Here is a 26,513-nt window from a genome sequence, read left to right as displayed (position 1 = left end):
TAGACGATCATCATAAAAAAACATTTGTGAAAATTAAAAGTTAACCATCGTTGCAAACACAGCTCCCACAGTGAGTCATAATATTTCCATTCACCTCTAAATGCTTTTTGTGTCCTGTTGGTAGTTGTTACATTCGTGTTTATTTGCATTTTATCTGTTTTTTGTTGTAGCTGCCTCTCATCACACCTGTATTTTGGGCACTTTGCCCCGAGAAGTCACATGTCAAGTAATAATATAACAAGCAACAGAGCTACTAAATGCAACACTAGTTATATCCGAAATACTGCGAATGATTCCATCCTAATATGGCCCACCTTTGAGCTAGTATCTTAATTTCTGATTTAATTAAGTTCAATCATTAATCAGTTAAGTACATGAGCATAAGGTTTTAACATTATGTGAAAATGTGTTTTAATTATTTAGAATTACTTAATTCATTTTCAAAGCTGCTGAAGTGGAATTTAAATCAGGTGCTATGAACTTCAGGGTCAAAGAGTTGAGTAAAAGACAGAACAAGGGCTGATACAAACTATTCATTGGGTGGACCCGTCAAATTTCAAACTCAAGATAAACAATATATACTATTTTCATTATTTTATTATTCAACCCTATTTCTATTATATCTGAATTAGGGATATAGTGTGACAGAGGACAGTTTGTATTAATCGTCTCTGTGGTGCTGCTTTAAAAATCCACTGTTCTTCCGACTGGATATTTCATCTTGGATTTATACGCTCCAGATGCCGCTCGAAAACAAATCTCCCTTCTTGTCTCGCTTTTATTGGATATCCACATAAAAGTGGTGAATTTCTCCTTTAATAGTATCAACCACTCAGGGTCTTGCACACAGTTCTCATCAGCGAAGGGACTTTGCTCAGTTGTCACAGTGATAAATCTGTCGATGACATGTACACTGCTTTCCCCTAACAATCCCACAATGCAATGTGACTGCTGTGCGAAACTATGATGGTGATTAGTAAGTGTCTGAAATTTCAATTTACAGCTCACTATGTGTGTGTGAGTGTCTACTATGGCTTCTGCTGGTGGAATAAATCTATGATTGGTTCTATTTTGTGACCACCAGGCAGAGGGAGAACAATCCAACCATCACTAGAGCAAATCTGTATGGAATTACACAAATGAAAAAATAAACAAAATAAAGTAAAAATATACAATTGAAAATAAAAAAACTAATCTCCTCAAAGTTTTGTTACACAAATTGGAAAACACGGGCACAAACCTCGAGCTGCTGTCGGAGGCTGAAAGCGTCTCCACTCAGCATGTCTTTCTCTCGGGCCAGTTTCTCCCTCAGGCTCCTCTCCCTCTGCACCTCCTCCTGGGCTGCACTCAGCTCACTGTCAAACCTGCACACAAACACACACTGCACTAATTAACACTGTCAAAACGCTCGAGTGAAGCACAACTGCTGCTCCTTTGAGAAGCAAAATTCATGGTGCAAGAGTTCACGAAAAAATCTAACCACTTCCAATGTTCTGAGCAGGTCACAAACAATAACCTGCCTCTGTCTCAACTACAGCGTGCACATTCAGCAGAGGACATGCGTCTACACGGCATGGCACGCACGCACATACACACTCACATCCACGTGCACACACACGTTTTAGGAGCCAAACAAATGAGCTGGAGCCTCTCTGTTCTCTCTGCACAGCATGATGCCGGAAACAATCTGGTACACATTGTAGTTTTTTCCTTACAGTTATCATTGTTACCCCAGCAACACCAGGGAACCCTACACAGTCTATGGGAGCCCAGCAGAAGAAAGTAATACAACTGTGTGAAGTCACATGCATCTGCAGACACCTGCTCAAACATGACTCTGCGTGTGTGTGTGTGTGTGTGTGTGTGTGTACTGACTTCCTCTGCTTCTTCTCCAGGTCATGGTTGCGGCTCTGTTGGCCCTCCAGGTGAAGTTTAGTGTCCTGCAGCTCAGCTGTCAGTCGTTGGGTTTTCTTCTTCAGCTGCTGGATGTTTCTCTGGGACTCTTCATTATCGGCCTGCAGGTCACTGATCTGCGCAAACGCACACACACAACAGATCAGAACTGGCAAGAAAATATTTGAACCTGTAAAGACGCCTGGACATAAACGTCACAGCCATCCCGGCACGAATGCTAATCTATACAAGATGTCCACATTAGAACAGAACGCAGTGTAGAGCTTTATATTGTCCCACAGACGTACATAAACACATGCATGGAATTTGATTTCACTGAATTCTTTAATACCTAAACTTAATTTAATACATGCAAACAAAAATAATAATAAAAACTGACAATGGAAGGTGTTTATCAGTGAAATCCACTCACCCTCCTCTCCAGCTGCCGTTTGTTCTGCTGCTCCACCTCCAGCTTGTCATCAAACTCCTGCTGCAGTCTCTTCTTGGTGAATTCAATCTCCCTGATGGCTCGTTCATACTTCAGCCTCCACTCTCCTCCTGTCACATCAGCATGTTCTCAGTGTGCTTCATCTCCTTCACTACACTTGTTACCTTACACTTGCTGCATGCCTCCTATATAACAGGCATTTTTCAATAAAGAAACATTTGTCACAAAAACACAGCAATACCCCCCCAACTTCCATGTGTCATTAAATATATTTGAAAGGTTAAATCACTATTTCATACTATTAGTTGTGAATGCAGTGCAAATGTACATAATATGACCTTTGGATGAAAATGCATGCACATAGTCTCACATTTTGATGTTCCAGAGTATTTTAAATGGCCAAGGAATGAAGCACTTGGACGTTGTGGAAGACGTTGTGGCTCAAGATATCTTGAAGTTATACCTGAAGTTAGACTCAAATGTGACAAATGTGTGTATTTGATCATATTTTGGTAAGAAACCTCATTGTTTCCTGGTCTGGTCCTGTTTTAAGTTGCTGTTGATGCAAACGCAGCACTTCCCAGATGATTATTTGTTGTCTTGATAAATTCAGTAGAATTCCACAACACTATTTACATCAGTACAACAACAGTCAAGTCATACTCACCACTCTGCTGCTCTTTATAAACACTAATATTGATTAGATTTACTAATTATTTACAAGGCTTCCACTCATACTCTTTAAAATCACATTCAACGCTTCCTGCGCAGATGCTTCCCGTTAAAAACCTTGTAATCACTTCCATACAGAGTAAGCTTTTAATTTGAAATAACTGCAGGAAGAGTTGACTGTAATTTATCAGCATTTGAAAAATGGCAGTAGCTGTGAGTGGAATTGATTAGTGAATGAAAATATTATTTCTGTTAAAAAGAGAAAGCACAGCGTGGTGAGTATGACTGTTGGCTGTTGTTCTGATGGAAAGGTACAGCACAGGGAATTTAACATGAGCCATTTTAGTAAAAGTGGGAGGTAGCACTTCTGGGTGTTTTTTTTTTAACCTGGCTTTTATTAGAGAAATGGAAAGTTCAGCCTGCTTGTGGCACTAGAAATAAAGTCATGGGATCATTAAAGCCATTAGGATTCTTCCTTTGGGGTGAAAATTCATGGTAATCCATCCAATATTGTTAAGATGTTTCTCTCCTATGTGGTGGACCAAGCAGCAAAATGTTGAGTATTTGGATGTATGAACACCTTCATTAATGGATTCCACTGCTGCCTCCATTTTTAAACACAAGTCTATAAAATGGCAAGATTATTTACTTTTATAGTTGTGCTCAGTATATCCTGAAATTCAAATGAATAAGGCACTATCAAAGCATTAAACTCGAGATTTTCACTGACAGCCAGTTTAAAACTCTATCCATTATTTTAAATTCTCTTTTAAAGCCTCAGTCATACAGTGGCTTGAAAAAGTTTTCATACCCCCTAACCTTTTCCACATTTTGTCACGTTCCAACCACAAACATAAATATATTTTATTGGCATTTTATGTGAAAGACCAACACAAAGCAGCACACAATTGTGAAGTAGAAGGAAAATTATACGTGATTTTCCCATTTTTGTTACAAATAAAAAACTGAAAAGTGTGGCGAGCAAAAGTATTCAGCCCCCCTGTGTCCCCTGTGGAACTGCCTCTCCCTGCAATTACAGCTGCAAGTCTTTTGGGGTCTTTACCAGCGTTGCTCATCTCAAGACTGAAATTTTTGCCCATTCTTCTTTGCAAAACAGCTCAAGCTCAGTCAGATTAGATGCAGAGCATTTGTGAACGGCTGTTTTCAGATCTGCCACAGATTCTCGATTGGATTTAGGTCTGGACTTTGACTGGGCCATTCTAACACATGAATATGTTTTCTTTTAAACGTTCCATTGTAGCTCTGGCTTTATGTTTAGGGTCGTTGTCCTGCTGGAAGGTGAACCTCCGTCCCATTCTCAAGTCTTTCGCAGATTCCAGAAGGGTTTCTTTCACAATTGCCCTGTATTTGGCTCCATCCATCTTCCCATCAACTCTGACCATCTTCCCTGTCCCTGCTGAAGAAAAGCACCCCCACAACACGATGCTGCCACCACCATGTCTGACAGTGGGGATAGTGCGTTCAGAGTGATGATGTATAATTGTATATTGTATACATGTATAATTTTCCTCCTACTTCACAATTGTGTGCTGCTTTGTGTTGGTCTTTCACATAAAATGCCAATAAAATATATTTATGTTTGTGGTCGGAACGTGACAAAATGTGGAAAAGTTCAAGGGGTATGAAAACTTTTTCAAGCCACTGTACATGCATACAGGTAGGTATTCTTCTGGGGCAGCTTTAGGCTGTGTCCAACACACATAATACCCACAGTGAGGTTAAACCCGTGGGAGGGTGCTCTGGGGTAGGCTCAAATAGGCTTATTTCACTGAATTAAGACCAGCGGTGAATCTTCGTCCATCAGGACTTTGGGAGATGCCTATTAAGCCTCAAATTGCTGACTGCCATTGTATTAAAGGGATGAGAAAATCTGGAGACCTTTGATGCTTCTGTTTTCATCCTTGGTTTTATCTAATTTGGATTATTACTATCAAGTGGGTTTGATGCCCCATCTTATTTTACATATATGTTCTCCCTGTTCTATGTTCATTCTGTCTTACTCATTCTGTCTTTTTATATGAAGCACTTGGTGCATGTGATTTCTTTGTTGTAAAGCACTTTAAGAAGCAATCCTCGTTTAAGTTTATTATTATTTACCTAAGTTATTGTTATTATTGTTATTTTGAAATATCTCTCTATGGCACATCCTATATATATTTGGACTAATGCACTTCAAGGCTGACATGAAAATACCTTCCTGTTTGTGTTGTAGTGCCATTTCACCTGAATCAAGGCTCTGCTATGGTACAAACAAGAAAGCTGTTCCAACCTATGCAGCATGAATGAAGACACTATGAAGACAAAAATCAATTCTACATTCATAAAGTCTGCATTCCACACAAAGACAGCTGGCAGCCTGCCTGCAGGGCGTCTGGAACTGAATTCTTGCTTCATTTTTCACTTTTAACTGAGCCATTTCTAATGTACTTCTTCACATTGGATTTTTCTTGGCTTTTGTCAAAGCATCGATCAGACACCACCCCTGCAGTTCTTACACCTCCATTGAAGAACTCACACTGGGCTTTTCAGAGGGGAATTACTACTACTAACGTCTGTGTGGGAGTATGTGTGTGTACAGTTCAGACTGTGAGTGGACAAAGAAACAAAAACTGTTACTGTTCTGTCAACTCAGTGCTTGTTTGTTGAGGTTCTGTTTACAGGTTGTTCAACAAATTAACTTATTGTTGTTGAAACACAAATTTTGACCACAGTTTCTTGATGTTTGGAATATACTCAGTGCCAGAAATGAAAGTAGAAGCTATAGTACATGTAGTATAATCACATGCATTTCTATTTTAGTCATTTGTTACTGTTCATGAAACTGTCAGAGAGGAATTGATTTGAAACTTCGTTAGTCTTTGACTGACCAGAAATTGGACTAATAAACTAATTCAAAGCAATTTTTAAGACAAAATGGCAAACTTTCTCTGATTCCAACTTTTTTTGAATTCCTTCAAAAAGAAGTCTCAGCAGATTGGTAGTTACTGCTGTTATTTTGTCCACATGCTGTCTGCATGTAGGAGTGTGTCTGACCTGTGTCGTCATCATCCATCTCTCCATTGAGTTCGGAAGCCCTGATGAGTCGAGCCTCCATCACCTCCATCTCCATGGACTCCATCTGTTTCTTCATGCTGTCAAATTTGGTCTGGTGGATGAGAGAAAAGAAGCACTTTTTGTGATGACAACTGTAAGACATCTGTCTCCATAGATTAACCCAGGAGTTCTGCAGGTTTTCATGTGATGGAGCCCAAAGAGAAGCACATTAGGCACAATAGACACACACTGGATCAGATTAAGTCTCAGGGGCCCACAGAGAAAAGCTTTGCTTGTTCTTGATGTAGTACTGAAATGTATCCTGCTGAGAGTAAAAACTAAGATCACAGTCAGTTTCATCATGATGTGAGTATTGCGATCCAGAGTGGATCTGTGTAGGATGGCTCTTCTGAAAAATGATGATACTGCTTTTCACCCTCAGTGTAGAATTTTTGCAATACAGTTCTGGAAAAGTTTAAAACTAAGATTTCTGTGGAAAAAACAGATTGTTGTGTTGTTGCAAACAAACTGTTTACTGATGATGGTTTAACGAAGTGTAGCAATGTAGTAACATCCTATATACAATCATGTGTTCACAAAGTGTTGAACCGCGCTCCATCTTTGCTTCTGAATGACTGAGCCTTTTGAGGATGCTACTTTCATACCCAATCATGGTGCTATCACCTGTTACCAATTAACTGAATCAGTTCACTCCTGAGTACAAGTCAATGTCTGTGCCAAATATGAAGAAATCTCTTCAAGGCTTTCCTGAGAAATTTATTCAGCTCATCCCTGAGGCACCACATCGCGTTCACAAGAATGGCACATATGTATGTATGTATGTATGTTTGACCTACAAGATTTAGTTACATCTCCTGAAGACATACAATTCATTTGTTAAAGAAATCAAATTTTGGAATATTTTCTGTGAAAAAGGATGTACATTTTCAATCTTTTTGTTAGAAAACTGAACAAAAACATTGTAAAAATACTTAACTGTCAAGGTAATATACATGTTATAGACTCAAACTGTGCATACATTTGGATTGTAGTGCCACTTATTACTTTTAATTGCTACTTTAAATTTTTATTTTCCTGGACATGTGCAACACTTGTGCAACATTCCCAACATGCAATGATCCTTTCTCTGGAATATCCACATTCCCACCTTGTTCCTCTCCCTCAATCACACACAGAAGAAAAAAAAAACAATCCCATATTTCTATAAGCTCAGCCATTTGTAGGCAGCACGTCCCCATGGCTATCTGAGCAGTCACTGGAAAAAATATATCCCAACACGCCACAATAAAAATAGAGAAAAAAAAATAATGTCAAATAGTGAATTAAATGGATCGAGGGAGCTGGCGGATGGCAGTGCTGGAGTAATGGCCTGACAATATGATTTCACGATTACAGTCGTCACACACACTGCGTGTGTGTGCATGTGTAGATATATGACAGAGGCAGAGGGTGGCGGAGAGATTGTTGGTGGTAACAGAAAAACAGGGAGAGGCTTGCACACAGACTATGGGTGCATCTCATTTCTCTTAATTGTCTTGTCCTCCCTACTCGATCCTCGCTCGAACCAGAAGTACTTCTGCTCCGCCATCTTGCCGGCCGTCCCAAAGGGCATACTGCGTGCGGCTCAGAGGAGCGAGGAGTGAGGAGCGAGGAGCGAGGAGCGAGATGCGATCTCGGAGGAGCAAGGAGCGAGGAGCGAGATGGGATCTCGGAGGAGCCATGAGCGAGGATAAATGAGTGCATCCTTTCCGGAAGTCTTTCAACTGGACGCTATGAAGACTTCGCCCCCACAGTTGGCACTTTTGAATGAGGTGGTGGAGAAACTGCGCTAGTGTTAGTATCCTGCAGTGAATGACTGTAATTCAGACGAGCCTGACTTAACGCTACGTTCTCCAAAGAGCGATAATACAAGAACATGAGGATCCTTCCATTTTTATTAAAATTTACTTAATCCACAACCTGTTGAGTTCTGTTATAAATCTCACTAACAGCAGCCTCCGAGCATGTGCGGAACATATTTGATCATATAGACGACAGCACTCTGTTGTTTATCAAACTTCACGTGTCGGAAACTGTGACGTTATGTTTCCAGAACTGTCACTGATATATAAACCAAACACTTCAGCCTCTCGTCACTTGTTCTGTGCGTCATCTGAGTGAAATAATGTGTTTCATGGTTTGTAGGTTTCCCTTTACTGACGACTCTGAAATGTTTTTCATTGAACAGGGACAGAAGACACAGCGAGGCTGATAAAGTTCAGGTCAGAAAATGACCACCTGTTCATCAGGGAGAGGCGTCCAGCCCAGAATGAACTCATTAACTCTCATGTGCCTTAATAAAAGTGTTGCATACTTATTTGCTAGAGCTGGAGACTTTTTTCTAATAGAGTAAATAAAAGTGAATGTGTGTAAGTGGAGTATTGAGGGCGGGGGTTGGTGGAGGGGTAGCAGAGTGCTAGCTGCTTCTGTGTATTTACGTGTTTCCTGTAAAAAAAAGTTAGGACAGTTGTCGTGGATATTGATTGCCTTAATCAATTGTCAATTGTATTGAATTTGAGTTACAGTTGCCTCGAATCTAACATTAGTGATCCTATCAGCTGAGTCTGCCCAGACTTGGAGCTCTCATTGAACACGGCCAAACAGAGCCTCAAAGACCGACAGAGGTCAGTTCGACCACAGGGAAAACAATACTGAGGTGGTTTTCTTGGTTTGGCTCTGGCACCTTAGCATCAAATTGCATTGTGAAGTCAGAAACTGTGGCTGTGTTGAAGAAAACTTAAAATGACCTAAAAATTAGTGTGTGTGTGTGTGTGTGTGTGTGTGTGTGTGTGTGTGTGTGTGTGTGTGTGTGTGTGTGTGTGTGTGTGTGTGTGTACCTGCAGGTCCTTCATGTCCTTCTCCAGGCGGAGTCTCTCAGAAGTTTCAGTCTCCAGCAGCTGGGAGGCTGACTCCCCTGTGTTCCGCTCATCAGCCAGCTCTGATGACAGCTCTGTGATCTGATGGAACACACAAACACATATTCACACAGATCAGGAATCAACCATGTTTATGCTGTATTTGTGGATAGCTGTGTCAGAAATGTGTGTTTTTGTGTGCTAATGTCCAACCATGGACAAATGTACGTCTGTTTCTGTGTGTTTACCCTGCTCTCAAGGCGGTCGCTGTTGAGTCTCAGCTCATTTCTCTCTCTCTCCACCTTATCCAGCTTCTGCTTCAGCTGCTGAATCTCTTCCTGAGCGGGAAAAGACAGAAGGTGTTAATGACTGACAGACATGTTTGTGAGGATACAGCAGATGGAGTGAATTAATCAGCATATAAACCAATTATACACATAACTATGGACTAATTTTTGCTAAATCGTCGGGGAGTATTTGGGTGTTCTCCTCTACTTACAGATATAATCTGACAGACGCTATGCAGTTTGAATGAAGGGCTATCATCATTAAACAAATATTCACTATTAAAATTTCAATTCAAATCCTAGCTGTCTCTAGTAAAGTTTTAGAGTTTGTAAATTCCATGTAAAGTACTAGAAAACACGACTCAAACCATTCCTTTCAGTATGTACCAGCAGTGTGTGTGTGGGTGTATACTTACGTCCTTGCCGCGGATCTGTTCCTCAGTGAGCTGCACCTCTATCAGAGGTCTGACAGTGGTCAAGAGCTTCCACCATGGCCAGTCTTTGACACCACGATTTTTCTTTATGTTCTTCTGGATGCAGCGGATGGCCAGATCCTGGATCTGTCACACACACATACACACAAATATTAGGCAGAGGAAGAACACAAGGCTGAACAGTGGGTGAGTAACATGCTGAACTTACTACAGTAACCCAAAGAGAATTATTGGATTTCTCCATGTGCTGATGTGTCTACAGAAAAATATGGATATTGTGTCCCCATAATGTGACATCACACACTCAGGGGATTTACCACTGCTACAGTTGAGCCAGCAACTGCAGCCATAAAACCAAGGAGGGAAATATACTATTATTTCAAAAGTGTCCAACAGTTTGCTAATTACATAAAGGGTTGCCATATTGTGACAAAGGTTTTTTGAGTTTCTGATTTTCATTCTTCTCGCTTGTCTTCCTTAAAACATTCTTGAAATTTTAGGATTGGACATGCTTCCATCCACTTCTGTTTTTTTCTTTAAGTGAAGCAACATTGGTTCCTTCCGAAGTCTGAGATCCTCACCTTGTCTCTAAGGATGAGCCAAAACACCTTGCAAAAGAAACTCATTTTAAACACGGGAGGATTGGAATACACGTAGTAGATGTCCGGCACACTGAGAGCTTCGCCTTCATTTGTCAAATTCATTGGGAGCAAATGTCGAAAGCATGTGCCTTAGCCTGAGGTCACCACTGATGATGTACGGTTGCCCAGAGCGGTCAAGTGACAATTCAACGGTATCTTTACATCACCACCAGACATTAGGACAAGTGAAACTAGATCTGAGACTGTAAATCTTGATTGGCTTTGTGTTTGACTGGGGGATTTTTGTGAAGCCAACATTTGCAAGTCTTGACTTTCTCACAAGGTAAGTAAGTTTACTGCACACCCCTGTTTACATTTGCACTGTGACTATTTGTGGGGCTTTTTTGTAAGTACTGTTGGTAGAGCTCTTTGTTGACATAATATAATGCATGTCATGCTTACTGTATGTTAGAATGATCATTTGTTGATCTTTAAACACACATGTGACAGATGAATAAAATATACATATTTAAGCTTCTTCCAAAATAAGACACGTGGAGCAAATCTTAAGTACTAGCAGTAAATTAAAATCATGATAGTACTTTGATTCAAACTGTCCAACACTGCTGCCATTCATGGAACCAAACGAGTCTTTTCTCAGCCATGTCACATCTGTTATGTAGGAGGGCTGAATGAAAATGAGGGTTTTGAGTTGGCCTGTAGTCTTGCAGAATTTGAGGGATCTAATGCAGACCTTTAGTCAAACAGTGAAAATGCCAAGAAAAAAAAATGAGTTCATTAATAAACAGATTTAAATCCAGAATTCTCTTCAAAGTTGTAAGTCACAAAAGCCCACCATGTGCTGTTACTGAACCATCAACTGACATACGTCACCCATCAATACAGATAATCTGGAGAGCCATGCATAACACACACCATTCTAAATTCTGTTCTACTGCAAAGGCTGGCATGACTGGGCCTTTTTCAAATATACTGCCCAGACATTTATATTTCAGAAATGTTCATGTAACTGGAAAAGTCACTTTCTGTTTTCAGTTAACTGGAATGTGGTAGAATTGCCTTTAAATTGACTAACTTAGGTCTACAGTTTCACACAGCCTTCCACAAGCTCCTCACAAAAAGTTGCTGGAATTCTGGCTCATTCCTCCTGACAGAGCTGGTGTGACTCACTCAGGTTTGTAGGCCTCCTTGATTTTGATTGCCACTCCAATACCTTATTTTTGGTGTCCTTAAACCATTATACCACAACTTTGGAAGCATGCTTGGGGTCATTGTCCATTTGGAAGAGCCATCTGAGACCAAGCTTTGACTTCCCTGATGATGCTTTGAGTTGTTGCTTCAATATATATACTCAGAACTTTCCATCCTCGTCATGTCATCTATTTTGTGAAGTGGACCAGTCGCTTCTGCAACAAAACAACTGCTACGTGGTCCCACGGTGTTTACACTTCAGTGTGTTTGCATAGCTGACCGAGGCACCTACCTATTAATTTTCTCAAAGGACAAAGCCGACTTGTGGAGGCCCACAAACATTTTTCTGAGGTCTTGGCTTATTTCTTTTGATTTTCACATGATGTCAAGCAAAGAGGCACTGAGTTTGAAGCCTCAAAATACATACATTCAGTTTATGAAAATGAAAAGTGCAGGGATGTAATGTAAAGTTAGGTTTGATAATGTAAAGTTAGGTTTGATAACCCCATCTTCTCCCATCAGATCTAAAGAAGAAGAAATCACTGGTCACGTAAGATAACACAAATGACAGAGCAGCTCAGACAACTGCACAAAGCAAAATCAGTGATTCAAACAAGTCGGCTATGTGGTTTTAGCAATAGCAGAGTCCATAGCAACCACCATAGCAACAACAGAAAATGCTTTGACAATTTTCTAGAGTTAGGGTTACATTCACTGAAGGAACATAATGATAACGCCTCAGCCAAGCATGCAAGTTATTTTGCAATATTTTCAGGTTGTTTTTTGATGCTGTTTAAGCCCTGAAAGGTACAAATATGCATTCTCTCCCCATGCTTAGCCTAGTTACACCTGTAGTCCCAAATGTGTTTCTGTGTTTGTGTACATTATAATGAAGATAACTGTGACTCAAGTGTATCACCCATTAACCTATGAATAACTGAATAACAGTAATGTAAAGATTGGGTGTGTTGCAGCAGAAGTAAACAGTGGTCACCTTAAATGACAGAAGAAAGAATTCTAATGGCACGTTTGCATCTTCCGCTGCCCTCTACCTCTCCTTTACACCTGGAAGTGTCTCTCTCTCTGTCTCTCTCTCAGAGGCAAGGGGACGGAGGTTCTGTCTTTAGGCAACTATTTAATTAGGCTCAGTGTTGGTTGGCTGGCAGTGGAATCCCCATGCTCCTCCACTCTCAACTACTCCCCGTGAATGTCAAAGAGATAGAGAGGGGAGAGACAGACTGGATGACTTCAAAGCAGCTAGCGGATCTCTTCTATTTCTCTATTCCCCATGGCGAGGCACAGTGTCTCTCTTTCTCCAGCTTCCCTTCCTTTCTCCATTTTCTCATTCTCATCCTCCCTCTCACTTGGATGGAAATAAGAAACTTTCCCCAGAGCAGGAAAACAGACTAGATGGAGGAACTAACTAATTGATTTTGTGTTGTGGCAATATAGAGGCAATAAAACAGGGGAATAAGAAGGTCTGAGCAAATTTTTTAGCATTTCACATTTTTCCTGACTCATTTTAATATGGATATGGAACACTGTTCTATGACAACACAAAAACAAGTTTTGACTGTTTTGTTAATTTAATAAAAATAAAAGACTAACAAATCCCATTTAGATAAGTATTCAGACCATTCACTTGGCTTAAGCACCTCTGCCAGCAATAACAGCCTCAAGTCTTCTTGGAAATGATCCTAAAAGCTTGGCAAGCTATTCTTTTGGACATTTCTCCCATTATTTTTGGCAGAATCATTCAAGCTAAACCAGGCAGGATGGGGAGCATTGGTGCACAGCTATTTTCAGACCTCTCCAGAGATGTACTATTGGGTTTAGGTCCCAACTCTGGTTGGGCCACTCCAGGACTTTTTACTTTTCGCTGCTCTTTTGAGGTCTATCCACAAATTTCAATGATGTTTAGATCCAGGGACTGTGAAGGCCACTACAAACCTTCAGCTTGTGCCTTTTGAGGTAGTCTGTTGGGGATTTTGATGTGTGTTCAGGATCATTAGCCTGTTGTAGAAGCCATCTTCTTTTCATCGTAAGCTTTTTTACAGACAGACAGATGCTTGACTGCACAATTTGTTGGTATTTAATTGAATCCATTCTTGCCTCTATCACTGAAAAGTTCCCTGTGCTGCTGTGTACAACATAAGCCCAAAGCGTGATCGATCCACCCCCATGCTTGACTGTTAGGGAGGTTTTCTTTTCATTAAATTCTGCGCCTCTTTTTCTTTAAACATACCTTTGCTCATTGTGGCCAAAAGTTCTATTCTAACTTGATCAGTCCGCAGGACTTCTTTCCAGAATGCATCAGGCTTGTTAGGTTGTTTGATGCTGAATTGTGTGGTGAGGATGGAGGAAACTTCTCTTCTGATGACTCTTCTATGAAGCTCACCACCACCGTTTAGTAAACTAAATCTTCCTGAGGGTCTTTTGCAGTCAAACAGGGGTCTTTCTAAAAATCCTATGAGCAAGTTTTCTTGGTCTTCCAAACCTCAGCTTGCACTCCACCATTCCTGTTTACTGACATTTCATAATTATTATTGTATTATTATGTCATTGTTGTTCATCCCTCTGTCTCTGCCTCTCTACCTCTCTCCATCCATCCCCTCTACTGCTCTCCCTTTCTCTCTCTCTCTGATCCTCTGAGACGTTTGTTTGAACAGAGGCTGGAACAAAATAGCCCTTGGTGTTATTTCATACACAATGCACTGCTAGTAAGACACTGGGTGCCTCATGGTGACAGTTTCATTTGGGACCCCATTATCCAAACTGTGCTGCCAATTCAGGAGTCTGGATAGAAACTGGGTCATGATGAATCTGGACACTGGGGTGTCAGAAAAACCTACAATTGTATCCTACAGGATTTCTTTGTGCCATGTTTGAGAAATATGTTACTGCATATATCAACACATGTCTCACATATCAACTCACTGGCAAACCTGAACAGTGTAAAACACCAGCCTGTCATGACTACCAGCACACACTAATGGCTAGGTCTGTGGTGCCTCCTCTTACTCAGCTCATTTCTGCTTTTGGTATTCCAAAAACGATTCAAATGGACCATTGTTCCAACCTCTCCTCCCTTCCGTTCTCTCAAGTGTTGAAACAACTTCATGTTAAGCACAACACAGCATCAACATATCATGTGCAAAGTCAGGAGGCATGAGAATGTTTCCATCTGACAGAGTGCAGTTGGATGCTTATTGTGCTGAAATGGAAAGAGACTGGGAGGAGGGTTTGCCATGGCTGATGCTGGAAGCTAGAGAGGTGACTGAGGAGAGCGCTGGGATTACTCCAGATGATTTGGTGTTTGAGCATACAGGAGCTTTGTGCTCTATTAACGTTTTCCACATATTATCCTAATGGCACAAATAGATACATTATGCAGTCCCTAACACTCAAATGAGAACTTAAAACCCAAATGCCACAATAACAACAACAACAACTCTGTCTTACATCTTAGCTTTATGAAACAGAAATAACATGATGCTATGGCATTAAGCTCTGTTAATTATATTATCCAAATAGTTAAGCCAGGAGGATAGCAGGAAAGAATAATTAGAATTTCTACATATATAAAGCTAGGGCCACAGATTACATAGCAAGGATGCACGAAACAATGACAAAACAACATATATACTGATATATCAATATCAGTATATATACTCTATGTCAGTATATATCAGTTTTATAAAGTTCATGGTGCTTGTTTTTGTTGAGAATGGGGTATTCTGTGTCTCTCTCTGTACATCTGTTATTTGTCTTTAATTCATTCCCATTACCACCACAAAGCAAATGCACCTTTGTTTGGATTTAGCTCTTTATCAAGAACACCAGTATTTTTTTTATAAACAACAGTAAATATGAGGCTTCAATGATGTACCATGACAGACCCTTCAGATCTGTTGATCCTCTTATGCACAGCAGTCTTACCTTTCTTTTCTTGAAGGCATGTCTGGCCAGATATCCCCTGCAGGCAGCCTGAAACAAAGTGATGTTCCTCCTGGTCTGAACGTCGCGCTGCTCCTCCAGCCTGGACAGAGTCCCCGCTCTGAAGAACACCTGCAGCACGAGACAGGGTTAAGTCCCACACTTTTTCTTTTTCTTGAAGATAGGGACACATGCAGCTGCAAATATTTGTAAGGTATGGAAAAACTGTTCTTTTACTCGGTTTAACAAGGACTCACTGGGATTTCAAGTAGATTTCAACCCACCTGAATCCTATAAGTTTGTAAGGATCACTATATTTATGAGATCTCCAAAGATCTATGTTGATATGGTCAGATTTGAACTATGGTTTTTGTAACCCTGTAAGAACCTGTTCACTGATCTAGCCGCACTGATCTGTGTGGCATGGATTGGAACTTCCTCTCTAGCAGACAGACAGTGTGGATCTCTTGCCAAATAACAGAACTTTTAGAAATGGAAACATGCCAGCCTTGCACTGAACAATTTCACAGGGAAGGCAATATCCAATCACTTTCATATATTAACTACTTAGAGGGAATAAAACTGCTTCTGAATTCAATCATTTTATATCTTCCAACATTTACCATGATCCACCAACTCATTCTTATCTCTTGCCAATTACTGACATTCAGACATGCAGCTGGCATAGCACCCAGGTGGCACAAAGGAAAAACCTGCCCATTACTGCATGTCGGGTGTTTCATCCCTGACTGAGGTAATTCCACTTGTCTGGATTCTTCCAAAAGCACAACTAGTGGCATTAAACACGGCGCGATTACTAGACAGGCACCACCCAGGGAGCGTGCAGCAAAGAAGCTCAATTGTGAGTGCTCAGTGGAAGGATGAGACTCACTAGTGTTTTTGTGTAAATGAGAGCAAAGTACAATGATTTAAATGTCTGGACAAGATAACACACAGATCATCTGTCAAATGGTGACCAATAAGTGACGAGGACTCAGCTGAGTGTATGTCTTCTGTTATGCCTGATGAACGCATATAGTGAACTGCTAAACAGCACACCTCTTCCTGATGGCAGGAGCTCATTGTTCTGTCCGGATTAATATGCTGCTTGGCCAATAGGAAAAAATCTTGCATTTGCAGATTTGCCTTTTGCTATGTGTTGTAACTTTAAAATTTTGCTCAGTACTGCTTAGTGCTTACAACCCCAATTCTACAATGCTTCAAATGTGGCTTACATATATTGCTGCAAAGAAGCTACAAACTGTAAAATGTGAATGCTTCAAGCACACCTTCAAACCTGCAGCACAGAAGAGCCATACAATCACCAGCAATTCAGTATCTGACCAAATGTGAAATTCGGTCTCAATCCAGTCACAATTCGGTCTCCCCTTCAGTTCCTGAGTTATGGTGTTGAATAATGGCCAGAAAAGTACTTTTGCAGAACATTATGATGTCACAGTGAAGCTGACCTAAGATATCTTAAATACAAAATGTCATCACGTCATCATTTAATTCTATGAAAGGTGTCAAATTTCGTCATGATTAGTTAAGGTTTGTGTTTTGTGTTTGTTTTGTTTGGTCACAGTGAACTTGACCTTTGACCTGCAAATTCTAATCAGTTCATGCATTAGTCCAAGTGGATGTTTGTGCCAGATGAAATTAAATTCCCTCCAGACGTTCCTTAGATATTAAATTCACAAGAATGGTCACAGTAACCTTGACCTTTGACCACAAAAATGTGATCAGTTCATACATTAGTCCAAGTGAACGCCAAATATGAAGAAATTCCTGCAAGTGTTCCTGAGATATTGCATTCACGAGAATGGGACATACGTATGTACAGTCTGACAACCTGTACACATAATGCCTCTGGCCACTGTTATTGCTGAGGCATATAAAGTTAGGGCAGAGTCAACAAGAGACTGGAAAAGTTTGGAACACCTGGGGTGACAACACGTGACAATGTCATGATTGGATAAGAAAAGAGCATCCTCAAAAGGCTCAGTTGTTCACAAGTAATAATGGCTCAAAGTTCACAGTGTTGTGAAAAACTGCGCAAATACTCCAGCAGTTTAAGGATGTTTCTCAACGCACAACTGCAAGGCATTTAGGAATTTCACTGAACATTTACAATCCAAATTATAATTACAAGATTCAGAGAAATAGGGGCAATCTCTGCATGTAAGGGGCAAGGCCAATAACCAACACTGAATGCTCGTGACCTTCAATCCCTCAGGCGGCACTGCATTAACAACTGACTGATGACCATTGTATAATGGATATTACTACATGGGCTCAGGAATACCTTGGAAAACCACTGTACAAATGCATCAAATGCGAACTGCAAATGCACGTCTACCTGTCTTGGAATCAGGACTTTATATTCTTTGTTAATGTCTTCCCTGTCCAGAGCAACTAGCTTAGTGATTTTTCAATCCTGATTATCATAGTCTTGACCAGAAAGATTCCTGTGTCTTTCATGTCCTTTGCTGAAAATTTGGGCAGCAGTAGTGCCACTTCCTGAATGTCAATGAGTGCACAACTTCATTTTTGACTGTAAAGAGTCACAGTGGGCTGACACTGGGCCCCCTGTAAAAGCATCATAGATCATAATGCCTGTAACTCCTTCTAGCTAATTCGTATCTGGGGAGAGACACTGAATTAGCTGGCAGCTCTTTGTAGAAGTAGATTCATTAAGCAGAGTTTGAGTGACACTTTGTCCTTCAGAGGTATCGACTGTTACTGACTGTTCCTTTTCAAAATAGGCTGAGCAAGGGAGAAAGTACTGTTTGGAGTATGGCCGTGAATTCAGACTGTCATTCAGATGTCATGTGGAGCTTGTGACTTCACCACTATGCAGCAATGTTGTACTGTGCAATAAATATTGACCCAGCCCGCAAGAACTCTGTGATAGCCCTTTCCTTGACAGTCCACACAAAAAGTGGACAGACACCACAGCTCATGATAAATATGGGTAGTGAGGTGCACAGCTGTGGTGCTGGTAGTCATGACAGACCAGCCGTGGGCAGCTACTGTGGAGCTCTGTGTCTCTGCTGGGAAGTCAGGGAGTCTGTTGGTGTTTCTACATTCACTAGAATTATGTTTGTGCCCCTTTCAAAGACTTTCTTTGTGGTTCTCTGTGTGAGGTCCCTCTGCTGTTGCAGTGCTACTATAGAGGTTCAGTTAACATTACTGTTCATCAGGACTGAATATCTAGAGAGGCTGAACATAGCCCAGTCGTCCAGGGGCCCCATGTGTTGTATTTACTGGTCCAGAACATAAAAGTATCGCTTGTTTATAGTTTAAATTTATGTATATTTTTTGTCTCTGACGACCTGTCCTGGGAAAATTGCTCTTCTACACGTTACCATTTCAAAATTGATGGCTTCTGCTTGTTTCATCCCTTAGGTGTTTCTTTTTAAGGAAATATGTCTACCAGTGCATATGTGATTAACTGTTGACAAAATGACTAGCATGCTTTAACAATGTGAGACAACACATGTCTAGGGGTGTAGATACTCTATAATGACATCTCTGACTGTAGTAAGATTATAGTAAGATGTAGACTCTAGTAAACTTTTTCCTCACCTGACTTTTCTAACTGCAATAATCTGGCGATGCAACATAAGAGCACTGTAGATACCATGAGTCTGCTGCTTCTCTATAGCATGTAAATGTTTGCTGGAATGAGAAATGCTCTGAATACTAACACTCTACAGCTTGGTTGAGTACAGTATTGTATCTCATATCCGACCTATGAAGAAGTCCAGGGGTTCTGTTTGATGACTCAAACGTATGTAACACTAAATGAAGCCAGAGGCTTGTGGTGTCGGAGCTAGAGGTTGGCAACCAGAGGTGTGTTGTCCATCTGTGCTGCTGTTATTTAAAAACTTAGGATAAGGAGGAATGTAATACTTGTAGGTGAAGTCAGTTTGGGTCAGCTTGAAGCATTTCCACCATAATTTTTTATCCAAAGAGGAAGCTGATGGCTTTATATCAGAATCAGCTCAAATGAATGTATCAGCTTTTTTGTTAATGTCTTAAAAAAGTGCACGTTAAAGAAATTTAATCCACATGGATTAAAGCACCATGAATAAATTATGCGTTGGTGTGAAATGCTGCTGCGGGCAGATGATGTCACTCTGGCCTTCGGAGGAGATAACACATCTGGTTAACATGAACCGCTGTGCACCTTGGAGACCCATTTGTCAGTGCAGAGATGGCGTAATGATCCCAGGCAGAGAGCCACATACATATTGGCAGTGAACCACAGGGGCAGTGTGGCAGTGAGAGGTAGGTCATCTGCCAGTCTGGAGAGGAAGAACCCCTTGGAGCAGTCTACACTTCATGTGTCATGGATGACTCTTTTACTTTGGATGATAATCATTCCTACAATAAAACTAAGGTAAAACACTGGTGTGTTTCAACATCGAAAACATCTTGGAAACCAAAAAGAAAGATACAGCTTCTCCCTCCCTGCTCTGTCAGGCTTTAAAAGTCATACTAAGTGGGGATATTATCTCATACAAAGACAGGGAAAAGGCTGCTCTTCTTTCGCACGTCTATTAAAATGCAAGTCCTCAGGAGGTAGAGGGGTCGTCCACCTATCAGAAGGTTGGTGGTTTGACAGAAACACACAGAAATTTCAAATGTGACCACAGTAATGAAAGTGGCACTCCAGAAGGATACTGGCATCTAGCACCTGCCACAGAATTTTATTTCAAAAAACCCTGCTAAATTAACTTATTTACAAATGTTTCATGACTCTATGGACAGTGGGGCCCTGCCACAGACAAAGACAAAGGCGTCTATATCACTTTCACCGAGGCCATATTGTCCCATCTCCTCATCAAAATATGAGTTAAAGCACCTGTCTGGCATCTAACACCTGTTACAGATGATCAAACTGGCTTTATGACAGGTCACACCTCATTCTCTAACATCAGAAGCATACCCTTTGCAGCATCTGGGGAGATACCAGAGGTTGTCTGTTAAGTTCACTTCATTTTACATTTACCATCAATCCTCTGTCTGTTATGTTAAAATCATCTCTGACAATAAATGGAATTTCTAAATGTTGGAGAGAACATAAGCTGCCTCTTTATGCAGACGACATATTGTTTGATGTGTCTGATCCGGTGCAGAATATTCTCCACATAGTTCATGTGTTGCACAGATTTGGTGTCTTTTCTGGGATATAAGATCAACTTCACAACAACCTAGCTCTTGCTATCCTACAAGGTGGTCTGCCCACGCAACTCATCATTAAAAAAAATAAAAAACAAAGATCAATTTATCTGTCATGGCATGGAAGATAAACTCACAAAATGACCACTCTCCACAGATTCCTCTGCCTCTTTCAGGCACATCATGTACAAAACTAGGTGTTATTCAATTTAAGGTCTTTTCATCGTACCCACCTTTCCAAGCACAGATTAGCAAGAAACCATTATTAAAATCCCTTCCTGATTAACTCAACTTAAAACATTTCATTTACTGTTTCTGAAACCTCAGACAGAAACTAACTCTGCTTTTTTATATATATATAGATTTTTGTTTATTTACCTGTGTTTAGATCTACTTTCATTTCTATTGATCATTATTATTACTGGTATAATTTTTTTATTGGGATGCACTACCTGGGATGGGGTGGGATGGACAAATGAGAAGGGAATTGTGCATATAAAAAAATAGAAAAATCACCTTGGTCTCAAAAAAAAGAAGTAAGAAAAAAAAGTAGTAGTAGTTAGAATCCTGCCTACTTTCACACCTTCATACACCTGGCCAGTTGCTATTTAAAGTGGGCACAACTGTCACATTGTAAGTTTTGGAAAGTAAGAAAAGTTTGTAGGCCCCATATTTTAATGTTCCAACTGTCTGGGGAAAGGAGTTTCGACACTGTTGGACAATAGGAGCAATTTGGTTGAAGTATACTGAGGCCCTTGACAAGATTGTATTGCATTGTATTGTATTGTTATCAATTGTATTGTATGTCATGGCAGACTTATGCACAGCCAAAGTACAGCCAAAACTTCTGAATTGTAACCTCATTTGTCCTCAACAGCTATTTAAGCTGTAGCTGTTAAACTGTGGCTTTCTTTGTTGCCACTAAAAGACTCTTCTAAAGGAATCCTCATCTTTCTTGTTTTTCTGACAAAGGATACTTAAAAAGTAGCATTTAAAGTGTTCATCTAACTCAACCAACCCTGGTATGAATATTTTTAGAAATGGGCTGGTGGTTTCTAAAGGACATTGACTATCGTATACATAGCTTTCAATAGCATTAATTGTGCCGTGAATATTTGTTTCACCAATTTCAAGCAATGGACCTTATTGATATTATATTGATGGTGATAATAAATCATTTTCATATTGTCAGTTTTTTAAAACATTAATGTTGTTAATTCTCCACTTTGCTGCAGCTCATTTATTCATTACTCAAAATGATCCTCGCACTGCATGAGGTACAGAGCATAATTAAATAGAAAGAAAGTGGCCCAGTGTGTGATTTGGTTGGGCCTGTGTGTCTGTCTCATCTGCCAGTAAAAATAATGTGAAACAAGAGGTATTAGTAACAAAAACAACACCAACAACACCGTAGAACAGAAAAAGTTCTGATTTGGAACTTTATCTGAACTTGGGAAAAGTAGCAGGCCAAGTATAGACTGACACGCACCAACACTAAGGCAAGGTTAAACCCCCTGCAATATCTGCCAAGTAACTTCTCTAACTGACAGCTCAAGGCCCTCACTGTTCTTTATTCCACAGACATTCACAGATCTAATTAACAAAACCATCGGCCTGTCTTTTTCCTTGTGATTAGCTGTTTTTTTCTGTCTCAAAGAGTTGGAGTCTGGCAGTGTGTGACTGCTGCTTGGCAAGGGTCACCGAGAGCAGAGAGCCACAAAGATTAGCTCCTCCCCATAAAAAGGAAAAAAGATTAAAACAAAACACACTAGGACTACTGAAGGTGAGAATGGAAGTGTGAAGACTTTCCACTGAAGAGGAATGAAACAGCACTGATTTCTCGATGCCCACCATCTTTTGTGAGAAAAGTAGGTGAGTCGAAAAGAAAGTGGTTTCTAATTATCTGTTTAATTGGCAGTGTTGCTGAGTGAAAAGATGTTGGGACTTGCAGCACAGTCTTTCCTCGATAATTAGAAACATAATTCGACTTGGGTCAATAAAGTCTGGGTAAAAAACACGGAGGTGGACTTTCACATGGTATAATAATTCACATGATAGTATTCCATTCCTAGTACTCAACAGAGTCATGTCATATTGACCTGCTGCTTTCTGTCACTAATTAATATCAGTCTGTGCCAGCTGTAAACCAGGTGTTAAAATGCTGTCAAAACAACTCAACAATTTCAGCACTATTCAAAGGTAAACCCTAAAGCCAAGAGTGAGGTATTAAACTCATCGATCCACTGGAAGGCTTTCAGTCCTTCTGTTTTTCTTCACTTACTATTTCCAGTCGCCTCTGCTTTGCTGTTCTATTGATAGTTGTTAAGATGCTCAACATTTGCTGTACATGTTTGACATTAAAGGCCTACCAGGAAAGGGAGGGATTACATCCTTTGAGACCCTGTATGGCTTATAAAATAAAACATTCCTGCGGGAGTTTCACTGACAGAACATAAGACAGCAAAGTAGACATGATTTGTTTAACATGAATTATTATTGTGGAGGAAATGCTGAGTTTGCAACAGCAGCAAGGAGCATACACAGAAAAATAATTAATCAATCAATGAACAATTAGTACACAAAATAGGGACATTTCTTACCAACATTTGAAAAATATGCATATAGTAAGAAGGCCTTTCTCTATATACACCGCTTCAAATAAAGGTATCAGTCCTTATATGTATAATAAGATGACAGGTGTCGTGTGTGTGACTGCACTCACCCTGCTCAGCCCCATGTGGTAGCTGCTCTTCTCCAGCTCCAAGGACTCAAGCAACTCCTCCACTGCCTGGAAACCAGAACAAACAGTCAGCAGACAGATACACAAAAACAAGCACAGTTGGTTCTGGGCCTTACCTCTACATGACCACATGACCTTCCTGCCCAAAGGATTGTAGCTTGGTACCTTAGCAACAAACACCACAACCCCTTAACATCAGCTAACACAAACACACACATCTCACCAATCTGCCTTGGGGGACTTGAAAAGGCTAAAAAAAATCAGACAGAGGAGCTTATGGGGTCCCTTTTCTTTGCCATTTGATGCTGGAATAGTTATTATATTCCACAATAGGAAAGAGTTGAATTTGCCTAATCTTATGGCCTTACCAGTAGCAAAGTTAATGGGATGGTGCTACAGGAAAGGCCAAGGAACATTTAAATAACAGAGTAATTTGCCTGTTGGACACCTGTTGTTCCTAGTGCTGAAAGCAAAAGTGTAAATGAAACAAGTCCAATCAAATTGGTGTGCATACCCATCACTGGAGGCAGCAAACACGCTGTGAGGAGCTACTCAACAGGAAGAGAGGCTGCTTATCTTTTGCATCAGGGTTAGGGTTGCATCGTCTACTACATGCGAGCACTTTTTTTGTGAATCTCTTGCGCATGGGCATGCAATTTAAATCCCACATAGAAAAGACAGACTTTACCAGTGACGAGTAAGTATCAAAAATGGGGTTAGACAAGATGAGATTCAAAAAATCGTTGATCTCCTTTGGAGCATGATCATGTTAAGAATCCCATTAATTGGACATTCTTCCATCTTCAGGGATGATGATGTAAGACTACACTAGTGGGTCTAAATAAGAAGTCCAACCATTAAAGGCATGACCATGTTCTTATAATCCACCCTTTGTGCATGTCCTGTCAAGTCAAACTGCCTTTCTCTCAACAACTAATAGCCCACTTAGTTCCACTCATCGATCCATTATCTATAACTGCTCAGGGTCACGGGGGGGGGGTGAAGCCGATGTCAGCTGACACATGGTGACAGCATCATCCTTTAAGATTGCTCACTGTATTGGATAACCGAGCTAAAGGAAAAAGAGAAGGAATTACAGGAGAATTATAGTGAGACTTTATTAAAAGAGATATGTGATATTAAATATGAGTTCAATTAGATATTTAACGAGAGGGCTGAATTTGTTATATCTAGACCCTTAAGTTTCTGTAAAAACTATTGACAAGGCAGTTTAAGAAGAAGGAAGCTATGCAAGTTATATCAGGTATTAAACTTGAATAAGGACAAGTGGTGACTACATCTCAGGAAATAAGTCTTTAAGAACTTCTACTCACATCTGTATACCTCAGACAGTCATGTTAATGTGGAGGAAATTAATACATGATTCTCAAGAATTCATCTTCCTGAACTGGTGTCTGATGAAGCAGACATTTTGGACACTCCAATCACAGAAGAGGGAATTCAAAAGGCCATCAAATTAATGAAATCAGGAAAAGCCCCTGGGTTAGATGGTTTATCAGTTGAATATTATTAGAACTATGTTGATGTAATGGCACCTATTTTAACTGCTGCATATTCTGAGGCTATGATGGTGGGATACGCGGATGATATTTTGTGGTTATCCAAAGACTCTGGCTCTTCAGTCCTCATATTATTAGATTTGCTAGGAAAATATAAAAATATATATCAGGCTACAAAATTGGCACATTTTAGAATATAAGGAGGTTAGGGTTACCAAATGTACAATTGTGCAGAACATCCTTTGTTGTGGTAAAGTTGGCTAAACATTGGGATACTGGAAATGACAATCAACCTGGCTGGATACTGATAGCAGATGAGCTTACTGCTCCCTCTGGGCCAACAGAGGCAGTGTCACATAGAGGTGCATCAGAGGTGTATGGAGCATTCCAGAGAGACACGGACAAAAGCTTGTGAGCTGTCCCATCTCTCTCAATATAGGCAAAGCTATGCTTCTATCTGAAACCCATCAGCTGGAATAGGTAAAAAAAAAAAACCCATCCTGTGGGAATCATGGCTAGATAAGAATATTAAGAAAGTTAGTGATCTGTAGAGACAGACAAGTTATGACCCTTCCAAGACCATAATAAGAGGAAATTATGGTCACATCTGCAAATTAGGAGAAAATAATAAAGAGTTGGGAGTTGTTTTAAGTCAAAAAAGAAAAGAGTGTACAATCAGCTTCAGTATTATATAAGATGATGGGAAACAAAAATTTCGGAAAGAGATCTCAACGCAAACATAGAAGAGGATGTATGGAAAACCATAGTAGCTGGTGCCAGGTGGTCAGTCAGAGATGCACTGGGCAAGGTCACACTACAAAATCCTTCACAGGTATTATTATGCACCCTTTACATTTCAAAGAATGGGGCTCATGGATAATAATAATTGTTGAAGGAGATGAAAGGACACAGATTCTTTTCTTCATTTATTTTTTCTCCTTTCTGGACACAAGCAGTCAAAAACATTGGAGAGTGCTTGCATAAACCATTGTCAGAAGAGACAGTCTCTCCTGCAGGTATCTCCAAACACAAAACTGTGCTTGCATTGGCAGGTTTTATTGCTGCCTCATGGACTGCTACCCGTCATTGGAAAAGTCAGACAAAGCCTGATTTTAAGGAGTGGTTGAAGTTAATGACTGACACACCTCTTTTGAACTGTTAATTGTAAGGACCAATGCTCCTATAGGATGTTTTGTGAAGTCTGGTCTGTTCTTTTTAGTGTACATAAAGAAAGTTTACTTAATTAAAACCCTTTTTAAGGTATTAATGTACTTTCTCCATCATGTTGTATTTATGCTGTGCTTAATTTATTTCTAAGGTCTATTTTATCACATTTGGAAAGTACTTTGTTTTCCTCTGTTTCTTGTTCATTTCCTGTTACTAGTGCTCAGGTTGGTTTTGTTTTACGTCTTCGTCAAATATTCTTTTTGGACTGACTGTAATGTGCTGTCTTATCATACATTATATTGTAACATGATGAAAAGTTAAAACTTGAAAAACTTGATCCCTTTAAAATGACACACAAAAACATGGAGATGGCCACATTTAGAAGATACAGTATGTTATGCACAGAGATGACATTTTGACTGGAGTACTCCAGAAAAGCTTACGGAGTGTCCAAAGTGGTATGA

At 40.1% G+C, this 26,513-nt stretch overlaps 1 protein-coding gene across 5 annotated transcripts in view; it reads right to left on the bottom strand.

Moving 5' to 3' along the window:
• Positions 1-26,513, bottom strand: part of myo18ab (myosin XVIIIAb) — a 135,710-nt gene that overhangs the window by 38,373 nt on the left and 70,824 nt on the right. For all 5 annotated transcript variants that reach the window (XM_041939928.1, XM_041939930.1, XM_041939929.1 and 2 more), the window contains 9 exons: positions 23,345-23,410; positions 15,439-15,567; positions 9,689-9,832; positions 9,234-9,323; positions 8,968-9,087; positions 6,071-6,182; positions 2,327-2,454; positions 1,876-2,030; positions 1,241-1,364 (listed from right to left, as the gene is read on the bottom strand). In XM_041939928.1, the coding sequence (XP_041795862.1) occupies positions 1,241-1,364; positions 1,876-2,030; positions 2,327-2,454; positions 6,071-6,182; positions 8,968-9,087; positions 9,234-9,323; positions 9,689-9,832; positions 15,439-15,567; positions 23,345-23,410 (1,068 nt within the window). The remainder of the gene's footprint in view (positions 1-1,240; positions 1,365-1,875; positions 2,031-2,326; positions 2,455-6,070; positions 6,183-8,967; positions 9,088-9,233; positions 9,324-9,688; positions 9,833-15,438; positions 15,568-23,344; positions 23,411-26,513) is intronic.

The sequence above is a fragment of the Chelmon rostratus genome, chromosome 7 (genome assembly GCF_017976325.1).
Source record: "Chelmon rostratus isolate fCheRos1 chromosome 7, fCheRos1.pri, whole genome shotgun sequence".
Lineage (NCBI taxonomy): Eukaryota > Metazoa > Chordata > Actinopteri > Chaetodontiformes > Chaetodontidae > Chelmon > Chelmon rostratus.
Note: the sequence above shows the minus strand (reverse complement) of the source record. Positions and strands in the feature narration are given on the sequence as shown.